General features: G+C 38.0%; 1 protein-coding gene across 4 annotated transcripts in view; it reads left to right on the plus strand.

Annotated features, from left to right (window-relative positions):
* SMYD3 (SET and MYND domain containing 3) overlaps nt 1-22,888 on the plus strand; it is a 799,439-nt gene that overhangs the window by 158,267 nt on the left and 618,284 nt on the right. For all 4 annotated transcript variants that reach the window (XR_007515309.1, XM_049868604.1, XM_049868606.1 and 1 more), the window contains one exon: nt 5,380-5,443. Coding sequence is in view for 3 of the 4 variants with exons in the window: in XM_049868604.1 (XP_049724561.1) it covers nt 5,380-5,443 (64 nt within the window). In the remaining variant the exon portion in view is untranslated. The remainder of the gene's footprint in view (nt 1-5,379; nt 5,444-22,888) is intronic.

Below are 22,888 nucleotides of genomic sequence, written 5' to 3' on the forward strand. Positions count from 1 at the left end.
CCTCTCTAACTTCCATTCAGTATGTCTTGTTTCGATCTCTGGTTGTTATTGGTTACTGTTGAGTCGATTCTTACTCATGGCGACCCCATGTGTTACAGAATGGAACTGCTCCATAGCATTTTCTTGGCTATAATCTTAACAGAAGCAGATAGCCAGGCCTTTTCTTCAATGGTACCACTGAGTGGATTTGAACCACCCACCTTTAGGGTTAGTAGTTGAGTATAAACCATGAAAAACAGAGTTTATTAGCAGTCCTGTTGAAAAAAGCACATTTTAATCTCTGGAGCTACCCCGCCCCCCGCAAAGTGGTGCTTTTTTCAGTAGAACTGCTAATTAACTCTGTTTTTGAGTTGTCGTGAACATTTCTCATTGCTTTTTTGTTTTTGAATGTGACTTCTTCATTCAATTTGAAACCATGTTCTGATTTTTTTTTTTTTTTAAGAGAAAAAGGAATGTTTTCATGAACTGCCCGGTGTCTATGTTGCCCAAGTTTTTCTTTACAGGAGAACCTTACCAGGATGCTGCTATGGCTCTGAACCTTACCCTAAAGAGAAAAGCAGCAACTCTTCAAAGTATCAGTGGTTGGTCTAATCAAGTACACACAGCTTCTCTTTTGGATATAACTGACCTTATTTTTGAAATTGAGAACTTAATTTCTTTAGTCATTTGATATATAAAAATTACCCAAATGTTTAAATAACTCACATTAAGTAATTTATATCATACATCAAATGACAAGTAAATTATTCAGGTGCTTTGAGTCATCTTGCTATTTACTTTGCTGAAATTCTGTGTTAAAAATCATTAAAGCCTCTGGTTGGTAGCATTGGGAGACAGAGAACGAAGTGTTGATAATTGCTAGCATGTGGTCTTATGAATCTTGATTCCACTCTATTTTTTTATAATTGAGAACAGTTTGTATTGTTGCAGATCTTTAGTGAAAGCAACAGGAACAGCCTCTGGATAATTTAGACAAGAAAAAGGGAAGTGAGGGACAGTCTGAGCAGCTGGGCCTGAGGAGGCAGGATTCAGGGAAGGCCCAGTGATCTCATTTGCACAGGGGCTACTGCAGAAAGAAGCCTCTCCCAGTTTTAGCTGCAGCTCTTAAGATTGGCTTGACACACTTTCCATTGTGTATCATTTGGCAGTTTGGGGCTCTTTTGTTTCCGGGTACACTGGAAGTCTAGTTCCCTTCTTTGTTTCTTCCCACAAAAATACTGATTTTATACAGGTCTTTAAAAAACCCAAAACCAAACCCATTGAGATCATGTTGATTCCCACTCACAGTGACACTACAGAACAGAGTAGAATTGCCCCATAGGGTTCCCAAGACTGTAATCTTTATGGAAGCAAACTGCCATATCTTTTTCCGTGAAGCCGCTGGTGAGTTTCGAACTGCCAGCCTTTTGGTTAACAGCCAGGTACTTAACCACTGTGACATCAGACCCCTATAAGGGTCTTAGAGCTATTACCGTTTTTCTGCCTGCTTATTTATAGTTTGGGATTTGTTGTAGATGTATTCCAAGGATGGGGAGTGGTGGTTAGGTTTTGCTGTTCTACTTACTCTGTCTTTTTATGGGGAGAGTCAAGGAGATTAAAAAAATGTATATACCATTACTATCTTTTCCCAGAAATCTCTCTTGTTTTTTTTTTAAATCACTACTGAATCTTGATTTAAAAAAAAAACATTGTTGTTGGGTCGTATTCAGGTTCATAATGACCCCATAGGACAGAGCAGAACTGGCCCATAGAGTTTCCAAGGAGCGCCTGGTGGATTTGAACTGCTGACCTTTTGGTTAGCAGTCATAGCACTTAACTACTACACCACCAGGGTTTCTGTTCCCTGTTGTTTCTAATATTATTTACTTGTGTACTGTTTCTCATTTTTTAAAACAATCTTGCAAGAAGTTTATTGATTTTTTTTTAACCTTTTGACTTTGTTTATCCTCTCTTGTATCTTTGTATTTCATTAGTTTTGCCTTATTATTCTTACCTTATGCTTTCTTTCTTTATTATTTTTAAATTTAAATTCTTGATTTGCACGCTTAGCTCATTTATAGTCAGTGTTCTTTTAACGTAAACATTTAGTTGTATCTCACAAGTTTTGATTTTTTTTGTTACTCAGCCTTAATATATTTTCTAATTTCCATTACAGTTCTTCCTTGTTCCTTGAATTGCATAGAAGTATATTTTTAAATTCCCATACATATGAGATTTACTTGTTTTTGGTTACTGATTTCTTATTTAATTCCTTTCTGATTGCAGAAAATCTTTATTCTTTAGATTTTTGAGATTTGCTTTGTGGCCTAGTATATGCACATGTTTTGCAAATGCCCAATGCGTACTTGAAGAGAATTTATGTAATAGGTGCAGGGTCTGTGTATTGCATGAGATCAGGCCCATTATAGCACTGTTTAATCCTTGTCTATCTGATCTATCAATTCCTGAGAAGGAGTTTATAATATCTTTTCATACTAATAGCTGACATTTATATGGTAATTGTACTGCAGGCATTTTTTAAAGGAGTTTTATGTCTTAACTTACTGTGTATTTGTCATTTTTCCTTATAGATCCATCACTTATACTTTGTATATTTTGAGGCTATGTTACTAAGTACGGAACACCGGTTGTTGGAGTCTTTTATCTTTGTGTGTTAACCTTCTTTATCTCTAATACTATTTTTTTAAAAAAATTTATAATTTTTATTGTGCTTTAAGTGAAAGTTAACAAATCAAGTCAGTCTCTCACACAAAAATCCATATACACTTTGCTACACAGTCCCAATTACTCTCTCCCTCCACTCTCTCCTTTTGTGTCCATTTGGCCAGCTTCTCAACCCCTCCACCCTCTCCTGATACTATTTTTAACCCTAAAGTTCCTATGGAGCTCTGGGGGCATAGTGGTTAAGAGCTGGGCTGCTAACCAAAAGGTCAGCACTTCCTTGGGAACCCTATGGTGCAGTTCTACTCTGTCCTATAGAGTTGCTGTGAGTCAGAACTGATTCGATGGCACCTTACGACAACAACAACAGTTCCTTTTTTTGTTGTTGATAGTTACACACATTTTTTTGTCGTTGTTTTTTGCTAATTAATTTTTGCCTAGAATATCTTTTTCATACCACCTTTATATGTCCTTTTGTTTGGATCGTATCATAAACAGCCTGTGAGTACATTTTACTTTATCCAATTTTATCCAAGAGTGGTTGTATAGTGGTATGTTAAGAATGAGAATTTTAGGGCCAAATTGCTTGGGTTTGGTTTGTTGCTTGGGGTTTTGATATCTGGCTGCTAGAATTCTGTACTTGAGGGTGGGAGGCAATTTGGCTTTGATTTACTTAGACTTTTTAACCCCTCCCTGTGTTTTATGCTCCATACAGCACCCCTGCTTTCCTAGGTAGGTACCTGATATAATTCAAGTTCTCATACCTGGGATTCCATTCTTAACCTTTCAGTATCGCCCGTTGCATGAACTATATGGTGTGCTTCCTTAGTCAGTTTACATTATTCCATCAATTTTTATCTCCTAAAAATACATTTAAGTATCTCTGAAGTGAGCATAATAAGACTGCTTAATTTATAGGACTCTTTGAGGTTTGTTGTTGTTGTTGGTGCCGTCGAGTCGGTTCCGACTCAAAGCGACCCTATGCAGAACAGAACGAAACACTGCCCGGTCCTGCACCATCCTTACAATTGTTGTTATGCCTGAGCTCATTGTTGCAGCCACTGTGTCAATCCATCTAGTTGAGGGTCTTCCTCTTTTCCGCTGACCCTGTACTCTGCCAAGTATGATGTCCTTCTCCAGGGACTGATCCTCCTGACAACATGTCCAAAGTATATAAGATGCAGTCTTGCCATCCTTGCTTCTAAGAAGCATTCTGGTTGTACTTCTTCTAAGACAGATTTGTTCATTCTTTTGGCAGTCCATGGTATATTCAATATTCTTCGCCAACACCACAATTCAAAGGCATCAGCTCTTCTTCGGTCTTCCTTATTCATTGTCCAGGTTTCACATGCATACAATGTGATTGAAAATACCATGGCTTGGGTCAGGCACACCTTAGTCTTCAGGGTGACATGTTTGCTCTTCAACACTTTGAAGAGGTCCTTTGCAGCAGATTTACCCAATGCAATGCGTCTCTTGATTTCTTGACTGCTGCTTCCATGGCTGTTGATTGAGCATCCAAGTAAAATGAAATCCTTGACAACTTCAATCTTGTCTCCATTTATGATGATGTTGCTCATGGGTCCAGTTGTGAGGATTTTTGTTTTCTTTATGTTGAGGTGCAATCCATACTGAAGGCTGTGGTCTTTGATCTTCATTAGTAAGTGCTTCAAGTCCTCTTCACTTTCAGCAAGCAAGGTTGTATCATCTGCATAACGCAGGTTGTTCATGAGTCTTCCTCCAATCTCGATGCCCTGTTCTTCTTCATATAGTCCAGCTTCTCATATTATTTGTTCAGCATACAGATTGAATAGGTAAGGTGAAAGAATACAACCCTGGCGCACACCTTTCCTGGCTTTAAACCAATCAGTATCCCCTTGTTCTGTCTGAACAACTGCCTCTTGATCTATGTAAAGGTTCCTCATGAGCACAATTAAGTGTTCTGGAATTCCCATTCTTTGCAGTGTTATCCATTGTTTGTTATGAGGTTATGAGTTATGTTTGAGGTTTACTGTGAGTTAATAGATGTAAAGAACTTTGAATAGTGCCTGGCACATCAGAAATGCTTAGAAACAGTTCTTGTTTTGCCTTCAATGTGTATTGACTTTGAGTGGTCTTTTTTTTTTTTTTTCTTAGCCACCTTGAAAGTGTCCACATTCCTTCATTATGTTTGTCACTGTTAACTTCACCATTACATTTATAGTTCACATTTTTTGTTTTTTGTTGCTACTCAGGTGATAATGGAGTAAAAACTTTTGAGCATCTTAGTTCAGTGTGTCTAAAGTAGTAATAGAATTTAGTGGCATTTAAAAATTATTTCCCGGAAGGAGTATATATATTTTTAAATTAAACTATATGATAATTTAAAAAATAAAATTTTTATATTTGAAGAGTATAGAATTCTTTCAATTAGTTGGTGGACTGGATTCTGAATTACATATGGAGAAACTAAACATGTCTACGAAATGAAATTTTTTTTGTCTAAATGGGAATCTGTATTTTAATTCCGCTTATGTTAAAAAGAGCATTAGTTATGATGTAAATGTCTCACGTTGATTGTGAAAGAGGATATTCATCAATGTGAAAATCTGAATTTTAGGGGACTCTACGTATGGAGTAAGCAGCACATATTGGCATCGATATGTTGATTTGTGCTTTTTTTCTTCCATTATATCTAATTCTCACTCATTTCCTAATGTGGAATTTATTTTTTAACAGGAAGGAAAAGCTGCTACGATGTTCTCAATGCCGAGTTGCCAAGTACTGTAGTGCCAAGTGTCAGGTAAGGCTGTTCAGCTATATAGAGATGAAACCTTCAGATTCTCTACTCTTAAATTTGTCCTACATTATGCCTGTTAGCCTATTTCTATGTTTTTAAAATCTTTGATTTATTTTAACTTGTTATTTTCCCTTCAGTTTAAAGGTTAACATATTGAGCTATGAGGACCACTCAAGCGAATCCCACTTTTTTGTCACCAGTTTTATTGTACTATTCCAAAGAGGCTGAGATCATCCACCTCTGTTGCCAAATGTGTGGTGGATAATAAATTTCACTCCGTGTGCCAACTGCGTCCCGCAGAAATTCCTGATTCCCTTCCCTGGGCAGTTCAGACCCCAGCTGCTCTACATAGCCCTTCTTTCTCTCATCCGCTACCACCAGGGGCTAGGTCAGTGGGTCCTCTCCGTTTGTCTGTTTTTTAGGTCTGGTTGTTTTTAATCACTGGGAAGGACTCACAAATTCCAAGGAAAGGGCTATCTTTAATCTAGTAGAAAAAAAGTATACAAACAACATAGGGGGAAGTCTGGGAGAAGACTGGGTACAAAGCTTCCATGTCCCCAGGGGACGTGCTTACCCTCCCGAGAGCAGATGTTCACTGCGTCCACCCAGGAATCTCCACTGAGCCTTTGTTTTCCAAGGCCTTTATCGGCCTCACCCCGTGGCCATGATAGATTACATTATGCCTCCTGAGGTTTGGATAGGGCTCCCAGGTGGCCCTTCTTGGTCTGGTCAGCCCCCACTCTTTGGCTTCAGGTGTGATCTGGCTCTCTGGAACCAGGATCAAAGGCCAAATTGTTTACTGCAGGGGGTTCCACACCTTGCATAAATGTACATAGTAGAATTATAATAGTAATTTTAAATATATATACACACACAAAATCTAGAATAAGTAAATGTCTCCTGTTTTCTAGTCCCTTGACTTAAATTCCATTTCTCAAAGATAATCACTGTTAAGCTTCTTGAGTGTCTTTGCAGCATCTTCTTGTACAAATACATTCATGTATCTATATCCTTTATTTATAAAATGGATGTAGGTTACTCTGGCACAAAGTCTTGCATACCTTGGTTTTCTTTTTTATTTAATAATATCTAGAGAAACTTTCTGTATCTTCCCATATATTCCCACATATCCCCTAATTCCTTCATAACTGTTATTTCCCCATTCGTGAATGCTTAAATTGTTCCCAAGTTTTGATACTGCCAACAATGAACCAAGCATTCTTTTGTGTACATTTTTGCACACTTCTTCAAATTCATTGTAGAGTAAATTCTTCCTACTGGTACGAATTAGTGAAAGGATATGTACATTTAAAAAAAAATTATTGTTGTGCTTTAACTGAAAGTTTACAAATCAAGCCAGTGTCTCATACAAAAATTTATATACACCTTGCTATATACTCCTAGTTGTTCTCCCCCTAATGAGACAGCACACTCCTTCTCTCCACCCTCTATTTTCATGTCTGTTCAGCCAGCTTCTGACCCCCTCTTCCTTCTCATCTCCCCTCCAGACAGGAGCCGTCCACATAACCTCATGTGTCTACCTGAGTCAAGAAGCTCACTCCTCACCAGTATCATTTTCTATCCTGTAGTCCAGTCCAATCCCTGTCTGAAGAGCTGGCTTTGGGAATGGTTCCTGTCCTGGGGCAACAGAAGGTCTGGGGACCATGACCTCCAGGGTCCTTCTAGTCTCAGTCAGACCATTAAGTCTGGTCTTTTTACAAGAATTGGGGATCTGCATCGCACTGCTCTCCTGCTCCCGCAGGGGTTGTCTGTTGTGTTCCCTGTTAGGGCAGTCATCAGTTGTAGCTGGGCACCATCTAGTTCTTCTGGTCTCAGGCTGATTTAGTCTCTGGTTTATGTGGCCCTTTCTGTCTTTTGGGCTCGTAATTACCTTGTGTCTTTGGTGTTCTTCATTCTCCTTTGTTCTGGGTGGGTTGGGATCAATTGATGAATCTTAGATGGTTGCTTGCTGGCAGTTAAGACCCCAGACGCCACTCTCCAAAGTGGGATGCAGAATGTTTTCTTAATAGATTTTATTATGCCAGTTGACTTAGATGTCCCCTGAAACCATGGTCCCCAAACCCCCACCCCTGCTGCGCTGGCCTTCAAAGCATTCATTTTATTGAGGAAACTGCTTTTGATTTAGTCCAGTTGTGCTGACCTCTTCTGTATTGTGTGTTGTCTTTCTCTTGACCTAAAATAATTCTTGTCTACTATCTAATTAGTGATTACCACTCTCCCTTACTCCGTCCCCCCTCTCATAACCGTCAAAGAATATTTTTTTCTCTGTTTAAACTATTTCTCTAGTTCTTATAATATTGGTCTCATACAGTATTTGTCCTTTTTCAACTGACTGATTTCACTCAGCGTAATGCCTTCTAGATCTCTCCATGTTATGAAATGTTTCATGGATTCATCATTGTTCTTTATGGATGAGTAGTATTCCATTGTGTGAATATACCATAATTTATCCATTTATCCATTGATGGGCAACTTGGTTGCTTCCATCTTTTTGCTATTGTAGACAGTGCTGCAGTGAACATGGGTGTTTGCATATCTGTTCATGTAAGGGCTCTTATTTCTTTAGGATATATTTGAAGGAGTGGGATTGCTGGATCGTGTGGTAGTTCTATTTCTAGCTTTTTAAGGAAGTGTGAAATCGATTTCCAAAGTGGTTGTACCATTTTACATTCCCACCAGCAATGTATAAATGTTCCAGAGTCCCCACAACTTCTCCAGCATTTATTATTTTGTGTTTTTTGGATTAACGCCAGCCTTTTTTGTTGGAATCAGATGGTATTTCATCGTAGTTTAGATTTGCATTTCTCTAATGGCTAATGATCGTATTTCCTCATATATTTGTTAGCTACCTGAATGTCTTCTTTAGTGAAGTCCCTGTTTATATCCTTTGCCCATTTTTTAATTGGGTTATTTTTCTTTTTGTCTTTGGGTTTTTTCAGCATCATGTAGATTTTAGAGATCAGATGCTGATCAGAAATGTCATAGCTAAAAACTCTTTCCCAGTCTGTAGATAATCTTTTACTCTTTTGGTGAAGTCTTTGGATGAGCATAGGTGTTTGATTTTTAGGAGCTCCCAGTTATCTAGTTTCTCTTCTGGTGTTTGTGCACTGTTAGCAATGTTTTGTGTACTGTTTATGCCATGTATTACGGCTCCTAGCATTGTCCCTATTTTTTCTTCCAGGATATTTATCGTTTCAGATTTTATATTTAGGTCTTTGATCCATTTTGAATTCGTTTTTGTGCATAGTGTGAGGTATGGGTCTTGTTTCATTTTTTTGCAGGTAGATATCCAGTTATGCCAGCAGCATATGTTAGAGTCTATCTTTTCCCCAGATAACTGACTTTGGGCCTTTGTCAAATATCATATGTGGATGGATTTATGTCTGGATTCTCACTTAAGCTCCATTGGTCTATGTATCCATTGTTGTACCAGTACCAGGCCGTTTTGACTACTGTGGTGGTATAATAGGTTCTAAAATCAGGTGGTGCCAGGCCTCCCACTTTGTTCTTCTTTTTCAGTAGTGCTTTTCTTATCTGGGGCCTCTTTACTTTCCATATGAAGTTGGTGATTTGTTTCTCCATCTCATTAAAAAATGTCATTGGAATTTGGATTGGAATTGCATTGTATCTATAGATGGCTTTTGGTAGAATAGACATTTTTACAATGTTAAGTTCGATGAGCATCTTGCGTAGATATCTTCCCATCTTTCACTGTATCAGGGAAGTTTTCTGCCACTAAATCTTTAACAATTCTCTCTGTATTTTCTGTAACCTCTCCCTGTTCTGGTATTCCAGTCACTCGTAGGTTATTTGTCTTGATAGAGTCCCACATGATTCTTAAGTTTTTTCGTTTTTTAAAATTCTTTTATCTGATTTTTCTTCAAATATATCAGTGCTAAGTGTTTTATCTTCAGTCTCACTAATTCTGCCTTCCACTTGCTCAGTTCTGCTCCTTTGACTTTCTATTAAGTTGTCTAGTTCTGTAATTTTATTGTTAACCTTCTGAATTTCTGTTTGCTGTCCCTCTATGGATTCTTGCAGCTTGTTAAATTTTTCGCTATGGTCTTGAATAACGTTTTTAGTTCCTTCAACTACTTTATCTCTGTGTTCTTTGGCTTGTTCTGTGTTTTGCCTGATCTCCTTCCTGATGTCTTGAAGAGTTCTGTATATTAATCTTTCGTTTTCTGCATCCAGTAATTCCAGGAAGGCACCTTCATCTAGATGATCCCTTGGTTCTTGGAGACCTTTCTGAATAGATCATGGTTTCCTTGTTTATGTGATTTGATATAGACTTTTGTGTCTGAGCCATCTATAAGTTATTGTATTAGTTTATTTTGTTTGCTTACTGTATCCTAGCTTCTTGCTTTGTTTTGTTTTGATATGCCCAAATAGGCTGCTTGAGTGAGCTAGCTTGATTATTTTCACCTTTGAAGCCCTAGTGTCCTGTCCCCACATGGCTAGAGCAGTTAGCAGATATATGAGCATAAGAGCCCATTCACTTTTCTTGTATGGTTCAGCTCAGGTGTCCAGGTAGTTGGTCATCATGTGTGGTACAGGCTCTGTCCTACAATCTTAGAGAGGCAGGGGTGATTGGTGTAGGTACTGGTATCTGGTTGCAGAAGGGGTCACGCTCTGAACAAGGCAGGGGGCTGACCACTATCCCCTGAGTGTCTGTGAGGAAAGCGCATCCTTGTTCTCTAGGGTGCACAGGAGGGTAGGTTCTGCAGACAGACCATGGGTACCCAATGCTTGTGTTTGTAAGGACTGGCAGGTACCAGTTATCCTTGGACCCCTGTTGTGGGTGGCTAGGTGATGTGGGTGGAGCCACCAATCCTTAGGCCCCTGATGTGAGTTGTGAGGACCCTATTTAATAGGCAAAGCAGTGTCAAACATCAAACACCCACCTCTTCACTGCACAGCTGAAACGGTTGCAGCCTGCCAGCAAGGGCCTTTTCTCCTGAAATAGGCCCACACAGGCCCATGAGGGGGTGGGGGGGGGAAGGTATTCAAAGTCCACAGACCGTTTATGCCTGGCAGGAGCCGCTTCTGTCCTGAGCTCCCCAGCTTAGTATATCTGGCAGATTATCTTTTCCCCCAGTTGCAAATTTATTCCTTCTCCAAAGCTGGGAGAATGGCTCAGGGGCTCACCAGGGCCTATCTCAGGCCCAGGGAAATCAATGGCCACTGAAGCTGGCTTGGGGGCTGGGGGCATGGTAAAATATACACAAGTACTTAGCTTTTGTGGAAAGTGCTGTCCTTCTCTGGTTCTGGAGGTGTTAGTGGGCTGTGTGGCTGTCAGTCTCTCCCTGAGGAAACTGCATCTGGAACGCTACTGCCAGTCTTGCCATGGTTGCTCCAGTAAATGGTGCCTGAGGGTTCCTGGTGATTCAGGTCCGGCAATTCCTCTCTGCTTGAACCGTCTCTCCTTCCCCCTGCCGCTCAGTCCATTTTCTAACTTTGCCTTTGATGTTCAGGGCTCCTAGCTTGTTAAATATAATCGTTTCACTTGTTTTTTTCAGGGCTTTGTTGTAAGAGGGACTACCAGAAGCATCTGACTACTCTGCCATCTTGGCCCTGCTTCCTGTACATTTTTATTTTTAAAGATAATGCCAAATTATCTTCCACGAATTTGAGTTAGTTTACACCTATTAATAGTCTGTGAGGGTAACTTCTTTGTCATCTTTGAAATTCTTTAAAGGTGGCATTATTAACATTAGTTTTTTTTTTTTCTTCTAAGCTTATGATTAATCATTTAATAAGAAATGTACATATGTTCTAATGAATTGCCTCATATTAAAAAATCTAATTGGAGATTTTGTGTCTATGCCATTTGTTCCTCTCACGCCACATTCTTTTTGTTTCTTATTTTGATGTGTGTGTGTGCGCGTGCGCGCGCACGTGTGCTCAGGTGTGTGCTTGCAAAGTTCAACTTTTTATTTTAAATCTAGGCCAGGTTTATCTGAGGGATTTTCTACCATTTGACTTTGTCCTTTGAAAGTAATCTCCAGACTACAAATAGAGTGATGATAAAGGAAAAGAAACCAAGATGTAAAAAATTCTATCACTAATGCTACCATTTAGCTAGTAAAATTATCCTGTGAAAAGCATTTAAACACTGTAGGCCTCAATTTCCTAACCTGTGCTATTAAAAATAATTAAGATTTATTAGGCATCTACCAGGCACTGTTTTATTCCATTTAATCTTTAAAAGAATCCTGTGCAGATTAACCAAAACTGAACCCATCGCCGTTGAGTCCATTCCGACTCCTAGCGACCCTATAGAACAGAGTAGAACTGCCTCATAGAGTTTTTAAGGAGTGCCTGGTGGATTCAAACTGCTGAACTTTTGGTTAGCAGCTGTAGCACTTGACTACTATACCACCAGGTTTTAGGTACCATTATTATATTCACTTTGCTAATAAGGATACTGAGCTACAGAGAGGAATCTGCTGAAGTTCCTATTAGTTAATAAGCGCTGGAGTTTGGAAAATGAACCCAGGTAGTCAGACTCCAAGGAGTCTGGGTGGTGCTAACCTCCAAAGTTTGGTGGTTTGAACCCACCCAGTGGCTTCATGGAAGAAAAGACTGGCATACTGCTTCTGTAGAGATTACAGCAAAGAGAACCCTATAGAGCAGCTCTACTCTGGGGTTGGCTCCACAGCAGCTGACACGTCAAGCTCCAGACTTCTAACTTCTCTTCTAACCCTAAATTGTACTCTCGCTCTAACATTTCTGATTAGGCCTTCTTTCCCATTATTTATTATCTTCTTTTTTTTTTTTTTTTAAATAAGGATGGGCTGTATTCTTCAGGAACAAAAAATAAAAAATTAAAAAATAGAAAGCTACTAATAACACTTCCCTAAGAAAAACAGGAAATATTAGAAATAATTGAATTATTTTGACTTCATTTTATAAACTAAAAATTCTGTCAAAGTTAGATTCCAGATTTGTGTTAGATCATTAACAGCAACAACAACAATAAAAAGCAAAAACAAAACAAACCCATACTTTTCTTACAGGATTGTTTCCAGAAAGTTTGTGGTGATGCTTTAGCTATTTTATTTGTGTGAAGCTGAGCTACGTGACTCAGGAAACTTGAATTTAAGAAGATTTCATGTGGGACTGTATTAGAATTATCTTTTTTTTTTATTAACTTTTATTAAGCTTCAAGTGAACGTTTACAAATCCAATCAGTCTGTCACATATAAGTTTACATACATCTCACTCCCTACTCCCACTTGCTCTCCCCCTCTTGAGTCAGCCCTTTCAGTCTCTCCTTTCCTGACAGTTTTGCCAGCTTCCCTCTCTCTCTATCCTCCCATCCCCCCTCCAGACAAGAGTTGCCAACACAATCTCCAGTGTCCACCTCATATAATTAGTTCACTCTTCATCAGCGTCTCTCTCCCACCCGCTGACCAGTCCCTTTCATGCCTGATGAGTTGTCTTCGGGGATGGTTCCTGTCCTGTGCCAACAGAAGGTCTGGGGACCATGGCTGCTGGGATTCCTCTAGTCTCAGTCAGACCATTAAGTTTGGTCTTTTTATGAGAATTTGGGGTCTGTATCCCACTGATCTCCTGCTCCCTCAGGGGTCCTCTGTTGTGCTCCCTGTCAGGGCAGTCATCGATTGTGGCCGGGCACCAGCTAGTTCTTCTGGTCTCAGGATGATGTAGGTCTCTGGTTCATGTGGCCCTTTCTGTCTCTTGGGCTCTTAGTTGTCGTGTGGCCTTGGTGTTCTTCATTTTCCTTTGCTCCAGGTGGGTTGAGACCAATTGATGCATCTTAGATGGCCGCTTGTTAGCATTTAAGACCCCAGACGCCACATTTCAAAGTGGGATGCAGAATGATTTCATAATAGAATTATTTTGCCAATTGACTTAGAAGTCCCCTTAAACCATGTTCCCCAGACCCCTGCCCTTGCTCCGCTGACCTTTGAAGCCTTCATTTTATCCTGGAAACTTCTTTGCTTTTGGTCCAGTCCAATTGGGCTGACCTTCCATGTATTGAGTGTTGTCTTTCCCTTCACCTAAAGCATTTCTTATCTACTGATTAATCAATAAAAAACCCTCTCCCCCCCTCCCTCCCTCCCCCCCCCCGTAACCACAAAAGTATGTGTTCTTCTCAGGTTTACTATTACTCAAGATCTTATAATAGTGGTCTTAGACAATATTTGTCCTTTTGCCTCTGACTAATTTCGCTCAGCATAATGCCTTCCAGGTTCCTCCATGTTATGAAATATTTCACAGATTCGTCACTGTTCTTTATCGATGCGTAGTATTCCATTGTGTGAATATACCACAATTTATTTACCCATTCATCCGTTGATGGACACCTTGGTTGCTTCTAGCTTTTTGCTATTGTAAACAGAGCTGCAATAAACATGGGTGTGCATATATCTGTTTGTATGAAGGCTCTTGTATCTCTAGGGTATATTCCGAGGAGTGGGATTTCTGGGTTGTATGGTAGTTCTATTTCTAACTGTTTAAGATAATGCCAGATAGATTTCCAAAGTGGTTGTACCATTTTACATTCCCACCAGCAGTGTATGAGAGTTCCAATCTCTCCGCAGCCTCTCCAAAATTTATTATTTTGTGTTTTCTGGATTAATGCCAGCCTTGCTGGTGTGAGATGGAATCTCATCGTAGTTTTAATTTGCATTTCTCTAATGGCTAATGATCGTGAGCATTTTCTCATGTATCTGTTGGCTGCCTGAATATCGTCTTTAGTGAAATGTGTGTGCATATCCTTTGCCCACTTTTTGATTGGGTTGTTTGTCTTTTTGTGGTTGAGTTTTGACAGAATCATGTAGATTTTAGAGATCAGGCGCTGGTCTGAGATGTCATAGCTGAAAATTCTTTCCCAGTCTGTAGGTGGTCTTTTTACTCTTTTGGTGAAGTCTTTAGATGAGCATAGGTGTTTGATTTTTAGGAGCTCCCAATTATCGGGTTTCTCTTCATCATTTTTGGTAATGTTTTGTATTCTGTTTATGCCTTGTATTAGGGCTCCTAGGGTTGTCCCAATTTTTTCTTCCATGATCTTTATCGTTTTAGTCTTTGATCCACTTGGAGTTAGAATTATCTTCTTTGTGACACAGTCTTTTAGATGAGCTTCCTTTCTAGTCTTAATGACCTAAAGAATTATTTTTATTTGTAAAAAGTAAATGAAAAACTTTTAAATTTTTATGAATTATCTCCTTCCTCCCAATGCTACATTTTCCTTTTATATAACACTGAAAGGAAGAAAAGAAAAGAAAACATTCTCTCATTAGAATGAGTAGAGGAGTTTGACGGATGAGTAGGTCATCTTGAGTCATTATAGTGCATGTATATTTACTCCATATATTATTGGTTTACTGCAGCATCGGTAACAATGTTATCTTCAGATATATTATGGAAGGTAATGGGAAAATAGCTAATAAGGTTAAAGATATCACATATAGCACCAACAAGTACGTGTGTGTGTTTGAGTGTATTTGTGTGTTTGTGGTGTGTGTAGAGGTAGGCTGGGAGCCAAAGACTGCCGAGAACATATGCATTTAAACTGCTCTGTTTAGCTCAACCTTGAGGTACAGCAGTAAACATTTAATTATTGTGGATTCCTACAAAGCAGGGCAAAATTAAACTTGACAAACTGAACTATGAACAGGAAGCAAAAACATTCAGAATGAAATTGATATCGAAGATACGAATTTATAGCATAAAATTTATATATGTAGCCCAGGGGGATATAATTTTGATTCACTAGCTTAGCTTTTGATGTGAGGGGGTGTTATATCAGCTGAGTTTTCTGAGAGAGGCTCTGGGGGTTTTAGAGAGTTCAGTGTCCCTTGTGCCCATAAGGACTGTATCAGTGCCATCTGTTTTTACGGTGCATTTTTAAACATAAGCAATAGAAGAATACATTTTCCTTATAAAAGTTAACACATTAGAATCATATGGAGTAAAAAGTGAAATTCTTTCTCCAGGCTTTTCATGCACTACTTCTATTTTCCTGAAATAATCCTGGGTGTCTGTTTTGTTAGCGAGGGTTACATACCATCTTAGTCTGTGATTTATATATAGCGTACACATACGCATATGTTTTTACTGCTGTGTTCAGTACTGGTTCTGATACTGACCAAAATGTTTCAGCCATCAGTGGCTTTGTATTTCTCTGTCTATAGCTTATTATAAGCGTCCTATAATGTAATAGAAGGGTTGTATATGGAAACTAGTTACATTTCTTTTTTGGCCCAATCGGAACATAACAGTTGATGTTAAGATCAAAGAGCATTAGCAGGCTGAGTTTTCTCATGAAAAGCATCCTCAAAATAATAATTTAAAAAAGGTTGCAACACCAACAGCAAGTACATCAATTTCAATCAAATTCACCAAGCAAAACTTTACTTCTGCTGAATTTAATTTAATTCATAATATGTGCATTTCTAATTGAACCATTGCTGAGCAAAATAGCAGCTGGGCACTGGATAAAATTGAAATTTATATCCTTTAAAAAATTACTGAATTAGCAGAAAGAGGCTCTATTTTATTTTGATAATTATAGATCTTTTAAAAACGTGAACCATGTTTTTGGGTTTACATTTTATGCTTAAGTTGTAGAATGATTTGATTCATTTTTGTTGGGTACAAAATTAATACCACATTAGTAACCCCTTAACAGGGCAATTTAATAAATTGGTTTCTGTAATATCTTACCCAAAGTAGTGATAATGAAGGAAGGCAAGACCTTTGTTTATTTCATAAATAGGTCTGTGTCAGGCTTCAGACTGATATTAAATAGGGCGTGCACCGAATGTTCTGCCGAAAAGTCTCCTTTTTATCTAATTGTGAACAAAAAGGGGATACAATATAAAGGTAAACATTATTTGATCACATTTAAAGTTTTGACACCAACAAAGAACTGGGGCCCTAACATTTCTCACATTACAATGGCCTGCTGCATTGTCTCATCCACTCCATGACTTCAAGTGCATCTTATACATGAGTGATTCTCGAGACTTTGTCCCCAGCTTCCTACTTTGTCCTCAGCACCAGATTCATATGTACAGCCACTCTCTGGGCACTCTACTTGGCTGTTGCATAGGTGTCTCAAATACCACGTGTCTAAACCTCACCGCGTATATTCTTCCAAACCTGCTTCTCACGTTTTCAACCTCAGTCAATAACTTCACCAACCACCAGCTGCCCAAGTCACTTGGGTGTCGTCTCTGATTCCCATTCTTTCTTGGCCCCCACATCCAGTTAATCACCACGTCCTGCTGATTTTACCTTGAATATCTTGGTTCACTTCTCTCTAGCTTCTGTACCAATGCTTTTGTTACCATGATGTCACTCATTGCTACCACTTTTGCCACCTTCTGGATCAAGAAAGCAAATGTATATGTCACCGTTATGGATTGAATTCCCTCCCCGCTGCACCCCAAAATATGTGTTGTAAATCCTAAGGCATAACGCTGGTGGTATAGTGGTTAAGAGCTGCAGCTGCTAATCAAAGAGTCAGCAATTCAAATCCACTGGGCACTCCTTGGAAACCCTATGGAGCAAAAATTCTGCTCTGTCCTATAGGGTTGCTATGGATCGGAATTGACTCAATGGTAATGGGTTTTGGTTATACCTATGGATATAATCCATTTGGGAATGGGTTTTCTTTGTTAGGTTAATGATGCAGGATTTGTAGGGTATGCCTTAAATCAATCTCTTTTGAGGTAGGAAAAGAACAAATTGAGCAAGCAAGCAAGCAGAAATGGGGGAACATAGATCCCATGCTACATGAAATCTCCAAGGAGCAAAGAAGTAGAAGCTGAAAAGAGACAAGGACCTTCCCTCAGAGCCAACAGAGAGAGAAAACCTTCCCCTAGAGCCACCATCCTGAATTTGGACTTAATAGCCTCCTGTGAGAAAATAAATTTCTGCATATTAAAGCCACCCACTTGTGGTACTTCCGTTATAGCAGCACTAGATAACTGAGATAGTCAGTTAGTTGCTTAAAGTCCTTTTTTGACCCTCTTTGTCCTCAGGATGAAATTCAAACTCTCTGACTTTGCTGTACTTTCACTTCGGGCCTTTGACTAAATTTGTCCTTGGTCTTGGCCCCCCCTTAACTATTGAACTCCTTTTTACCCTTTAGGATTCAAATTCAGTGTTACTTCCTCCATCCCTAAACTTCTAAGACTAATTGTGTCCCTTCTTTTATTATATATAAGTTTAATTATTTTAATTGTAGGTTTACTTGCTTTTCTCTGCAGTTAGAGGATTACTGTGCAGTGTTCACTGCTGAATCCCCAGATATAGCACAATTTGCTGAGTGAATGAATTCATTAGTGGTAGTTGTTGGCTTGACTTGTAAAATAAAAAACAACTACAATATCTCTTAATAATGTGTCTTTAGTAATAGTTCTTGACTCATAAGTGCAGGTACTATCTATTGACTTCCTATTCTGATTGATAAGAGAATTTAGCTCACCTTCACCAACATCCCTCTGTCCTCCCCTCACTCTTCTTATGTAGTTATAGCAGAATCCTGCATTCATTCAGAGCTCATTGAACAGATATTTATTGAACTTTCTAAGTTCTAGGCGTTGAGATGCTGGGTGGTTAGTAGTGAAGAAGCAAAAAAGGTCCTGGCTTTCATGAAGGTTATATTATGGAGTGGGAAGGCGCATAGTAACTAATGCTTATGATTATAGAATTGAAAGTGATTGGGTGAACATAGGCTTACCTTTGAATGGGTGGTTAGAAAAGGGCGTCCTGTGGAGATCTAAGTGACTCCCCCCACCAAAAAAAACTTTGAAAGCAAGAAAGAATATCGTATATTTAAGGAGGGACAAGAAGGCCAGTACAGTATAGTAGACCAGAGTGAGCAACAAGGAAAGTTGTAGGATATAAGGTTAAAGAGTTAGGAGGGACCAAGTTATGAGGCTTTTATATGCTGTGGTTAAGAATTTATGTTTTGTTCTGTGGGTGATTGGCTCCTACTGTAGGGCTGTAAGTATGATCTGACTTAGCTTTTAGAAGGATCTACCTGACTACTGGGGAACTGGGTTATAGGTGGGCAAGAATAGAGGCTGAGAAACCAGTTAGGTGGCTATTACACTAGCCTGGTCCAGCTATAATCGTGGCTAGGATTAGGATAGTTGCAGTAAAGATAGGGTTGCTCAGATTTGGGATATCTTTTGAAGGAAGAGCTGGCTATATTTGTCTGTGTATTAATTAATTAATTCAAGATATGGTTGAGTACTCAGTATGTGCTAGGCACCAATGTAGTCAGGAACTCTGGATGGCTTAGATTAGAGTGGTAGCAGTAGAGGTGGTGAGAAATGATTGCATTTGAGATACTTTGAAGATGTGTCTGAAAGAATTACCAATAGATTAGATGTAAGAGGTAATGGAAAAAGAATAGACGGAGATGACTGTTAAGTTTGTGGCGTGAACAACTTTAGGTGATTGGTGGTGCCATTTAGTGAGTTAAAGAAATCTGGGGGAAGAAAAAAGGGGAAGAGCAGATTCAAAAAGAAGAATTCTAATTTAGAAATTTTGAGTTTGTTCCTGTTAAACATGCACATGATGATGTTGAATAAGGAACTGGATATACTTGTGTAGAGTTTAGGGAGAGGCTGGAACTGGAGATAAATACAAGTGGATCGAATATGCGGTGGGGAGAAAAAGAGAAGAATCAAGAGTGAGTGGTTTTTGGCTTTAGCAGCTGAGTAAATGATCATCCCACTTAGTGTCACGGGAAACTATGTTAGAGACCCAGTTTTAGGGGTGAAAAACTTTGGCCATGTTAGATTTGAGATGACTATTTTACATCCATTAGACTCAATTCCTAGTCAGGTGTCTGTAAGTTTAAAAAACATGTGCAAGCCTCCATCTTTGTTTTATCAGTTATAGAGTTTATCTCATGATTCTCTACTTTGTAAGGGGGAGTTATTAGTATTTTCACTCTTTCCTCCATCTCTTATCACTCTGTTTTGCATAATTTGTTAACTGTACTTTTATATTGTCAAGGTTAATGCCTTTTATGTTGTGTTCTATAACACAAAATTAAGTCCTGTCTATTAGAAGTTCATAATCAGTAAACAGCTGTGATAAATGATTTTTAAAATATTGAACTATAAATCTGTAGAGTAAGATTCAGTAAAGCCCCATTCAAAAATCCCAGAAATTGACAAGCTGACTGAAATTTGTATTTACATTAAAATACACAATGAAAATGCGTTGGAAGTTCATAAAGGTGAATGATCTGTTTTGCCCTTCCAGCTAAAATATATCAATTAAGCCGTTCCATACTGGTATGGTCTCTCAGTAAATCAGGGGTTGGCAAACTTTTTCTGTAAAGGTCCTGATAATAAATATTTAAGGTTTTATAAACCATAAGTTTTCTGCCATGACTACTTAGCTCTGTTGGCATAAAAATTAGTGTGAAACAAATGAGTATAAATGAGTAAGCAAGGCTTTGTACCAATAAATGTTTACAAAAATAGGCAGCAAGTTGGATTTGACCTGTGGGCCATAGTTTGCCAAACCCTGCACTGGATGATGATTGACTTACTTTGGGGGACTAATGGTGTTGCCTCATATTGTATGGTTCCTCAATTAATCGGAAGAGTGTTACTCCCATTTTCCTAAGAAATAATCATTTATTCTTGTTTCTTCTGTCAACTTCATGCCTGATGACCAGTATCCTCCATTCCTTTTTTTTTTTTTTTTTTTAATTTGTCCTTACCTGTCTAATTTGATTAAGGCTGGTGGGTAGGTGCTCTTGTTCTACATTTGATGCAGCATTCAGTAAGCTTTTAAAGTGGTAAGTCTTACATCTATCGCTGAACCTCTAGCATGATCTAAGGAGATTTTATGCAAGATTTTAATCAATACCTGTCAGTCAGCTGTAGCTGTTAGACAACCTGCTTAACTTTCCAAATTTATTTTCCCAGGTTCTAGCTTTTCAGATCTGCATGTATCTGACAACTTGTGATTAATACTGGGCCACATTTGGGGCACACAGGAAGATGTTGTATTTACTTGCTATCAAACAGTTTGGAAGTGAATGGAAAACTGCCGGATCTCTTTTCTTTTCTGCAAGTTGCTTAGCAACTCAACTGTCCTATGTTTTACCCATAGGAATCCTCTCTAGATAATTGTGAGTACAGCAAGTCATGAATATGTAGGCAAAAATTATTTTGACAGTATTTCACAGAGAAGATGTTCAATTAATGATAGTTATTAGTCACATGAAATTGTTGAATAAGCTGGCTTAAAATAGTTTGTTTACTACATATTTTCTTCATCCAAGTGACTCCAAATCTGAGGAAAATACTGTTTCAAATTTTCAGTGCTATGTAAGCTTTACCTGGGCAGGTTTCAATCCTATTTTGACATAATTCAGGTATTTGTTAAGGGTGGATATCTCAACACTACAGAGTTTTATCATTGAAAGGTGGCCTTAGAGAGCATTGAATCCAGTCCTCTTGTAGAATAAATATCTGGTGAACCCTGACAATGAATTAGGTGTGTTTCACCCAAACTAGGTTCAATATGCTATGGCCCTTACCATGCTCCAATCTAAAATTAACTTCGATAAAATGAGTATCCCAACCAAAATCCAATGTTTAATAGTATTTAAATAGATTATTGAACTATAGTGCCCTTATGTTCAAGGAGGAGAGACAAATACTGCAATAATAGTGTTAATAATGTAAAGGCTATTTTATGTGAGAAAGAGGAAAGAAATTGGATTTCTCTTTCCTGTTGAAATACCTCATTGTGCGCTTCTTTCATAATCAGCAATCAAGACCATCTCAAGTTGGTCAAAGAAAAACTTCTTAGGGAGTTTGCTGTCCTTTTGTGTGTGTGTGTGTGTGTGTGTGTGTGTGTGTGTGTGTGTGTGTGTCCTGAATTCCAAATCATCAGTGATAAAGACATAGTAAGTTCTGTCTCCTAAATGGTACTGGTTTTAGAATAAATCATCAGATATGTATTGAACATTTGTTACATGGAGGGTGCAGCTAGTTGATAGTACGTTCATTTAAGAAAACCAGACATAAAGAAAGCTAAACTAATAAATTACTCAGTCTTTGAATTACAAAAGATTTCATCATTATTACAAAAGGATTAATTGAAGTGTTTTTTAACATTTAAAAATCAGTGCATTTTTACTATGTTTTGAGTTCAAACATTTTCAAAATTAAAAATATTAAAAAAGAAGCATACATGCCTATTAGGCAGTAATTTTTTGCATCTCTTTCTTATAAAAATGCTTCTCCCAGAATCAGTTTACATTTGTTTTTATTTGTAAGTATAATGTATGCTCTTTGTAAAAAATGCAAACAGTAATGGAAAGCATAAGAAAGAAGACAAAAAATAGCATTTTCTCTGGAAAAGCTGGAAAAAAATACCAATTTTTTGTATTCAAAACAAATGTATGTGCATACATCATTTAAGTTTTTTAGTTTGAATTTTAAACACTGTTTCTGTGCCAGCAGTATGTACATTAGAATTTTAATGTTTATTTCCAATCTGACATGCAGAAAGGTTGGACCAATTTATAGTTTTACGAACAAGGCTAGAGAGTATCTGTTTCCCTCAGTCAGTTGCCATGGTGTCAACTCTGTTTTGACACAAATGGGGTTGTGTGTCTACACCAGTGGATACTTCTAACTGTTGTTGCTAACCTAATGGGTTACCCATGTTATCTTGTTTCTATTAACATTTCTTTGAGCACTGGGATAGTTTGTACTTTTTGTTTATTCATTTTTCTTTTCATATAGATAATCAATTGTCTCAGCATAATTTATTTTTCAACTTATAGAAAATTTATAGGTTTTATTACTAAACAAAAAATAGTTTTCTTTTGGTAGTATTATTATAAATGAGGAAAACCCTATAGCCTTTTTTTTTTTTTTAATTAACAATGGGAAAACTACAATTAATAGATAGGCACCACACCTTTAAAAATAGATCTGTAGGGAGTTATTAAGAAGTGATCATGACATATGTACTGTATGTCTCCTAATTTTTTTTTTAAGACATGAATTTCTATTATCCTTCCTGGTTTTCATTTTTTGTTTTGTTTTTGTATTGGAATAGTCATCCTTTTCCGTTATTTGTAGGACTTCTTTGTAAATTGGGGACATTTGACGCTCTGTACATACACGCTTAAAAAAAAATTTGAAACATGTATTTATCTTTCATCCTTGTTTATGGTGTTGGGTTTTCTTCCCCCCATATACAAAAGGTATTTATTTTTTTATGTAATTTCATATATATTTTTCTTTATGGTTTCCGGATTTTATATCCTGCTTAGAAACATTTCTCCAGCTTCAACATTGTAAAATGTCCCCTGGTATAGGGTGATAGTTCGATGATAATTACAGAGTAATATTTTGTTGTTTTATCTATCTAACATATATAATGACCTTTGTAATTTAGCCT

This window comes from Elephas maximus, chromosome 24 (genome assembly GCF_024166365.1).
Source record: "Elephas maximus indicus isolate mEleMax1 chromosome 24, mEleMax1 primary haplotype, whole genome shotgun sequence".
Lineage (NCBI taxonomy): Eukaryota > Metazoa > Chordata > Mammalia > Proboscidea > Elephantidae > Elephas > Elephas maximus.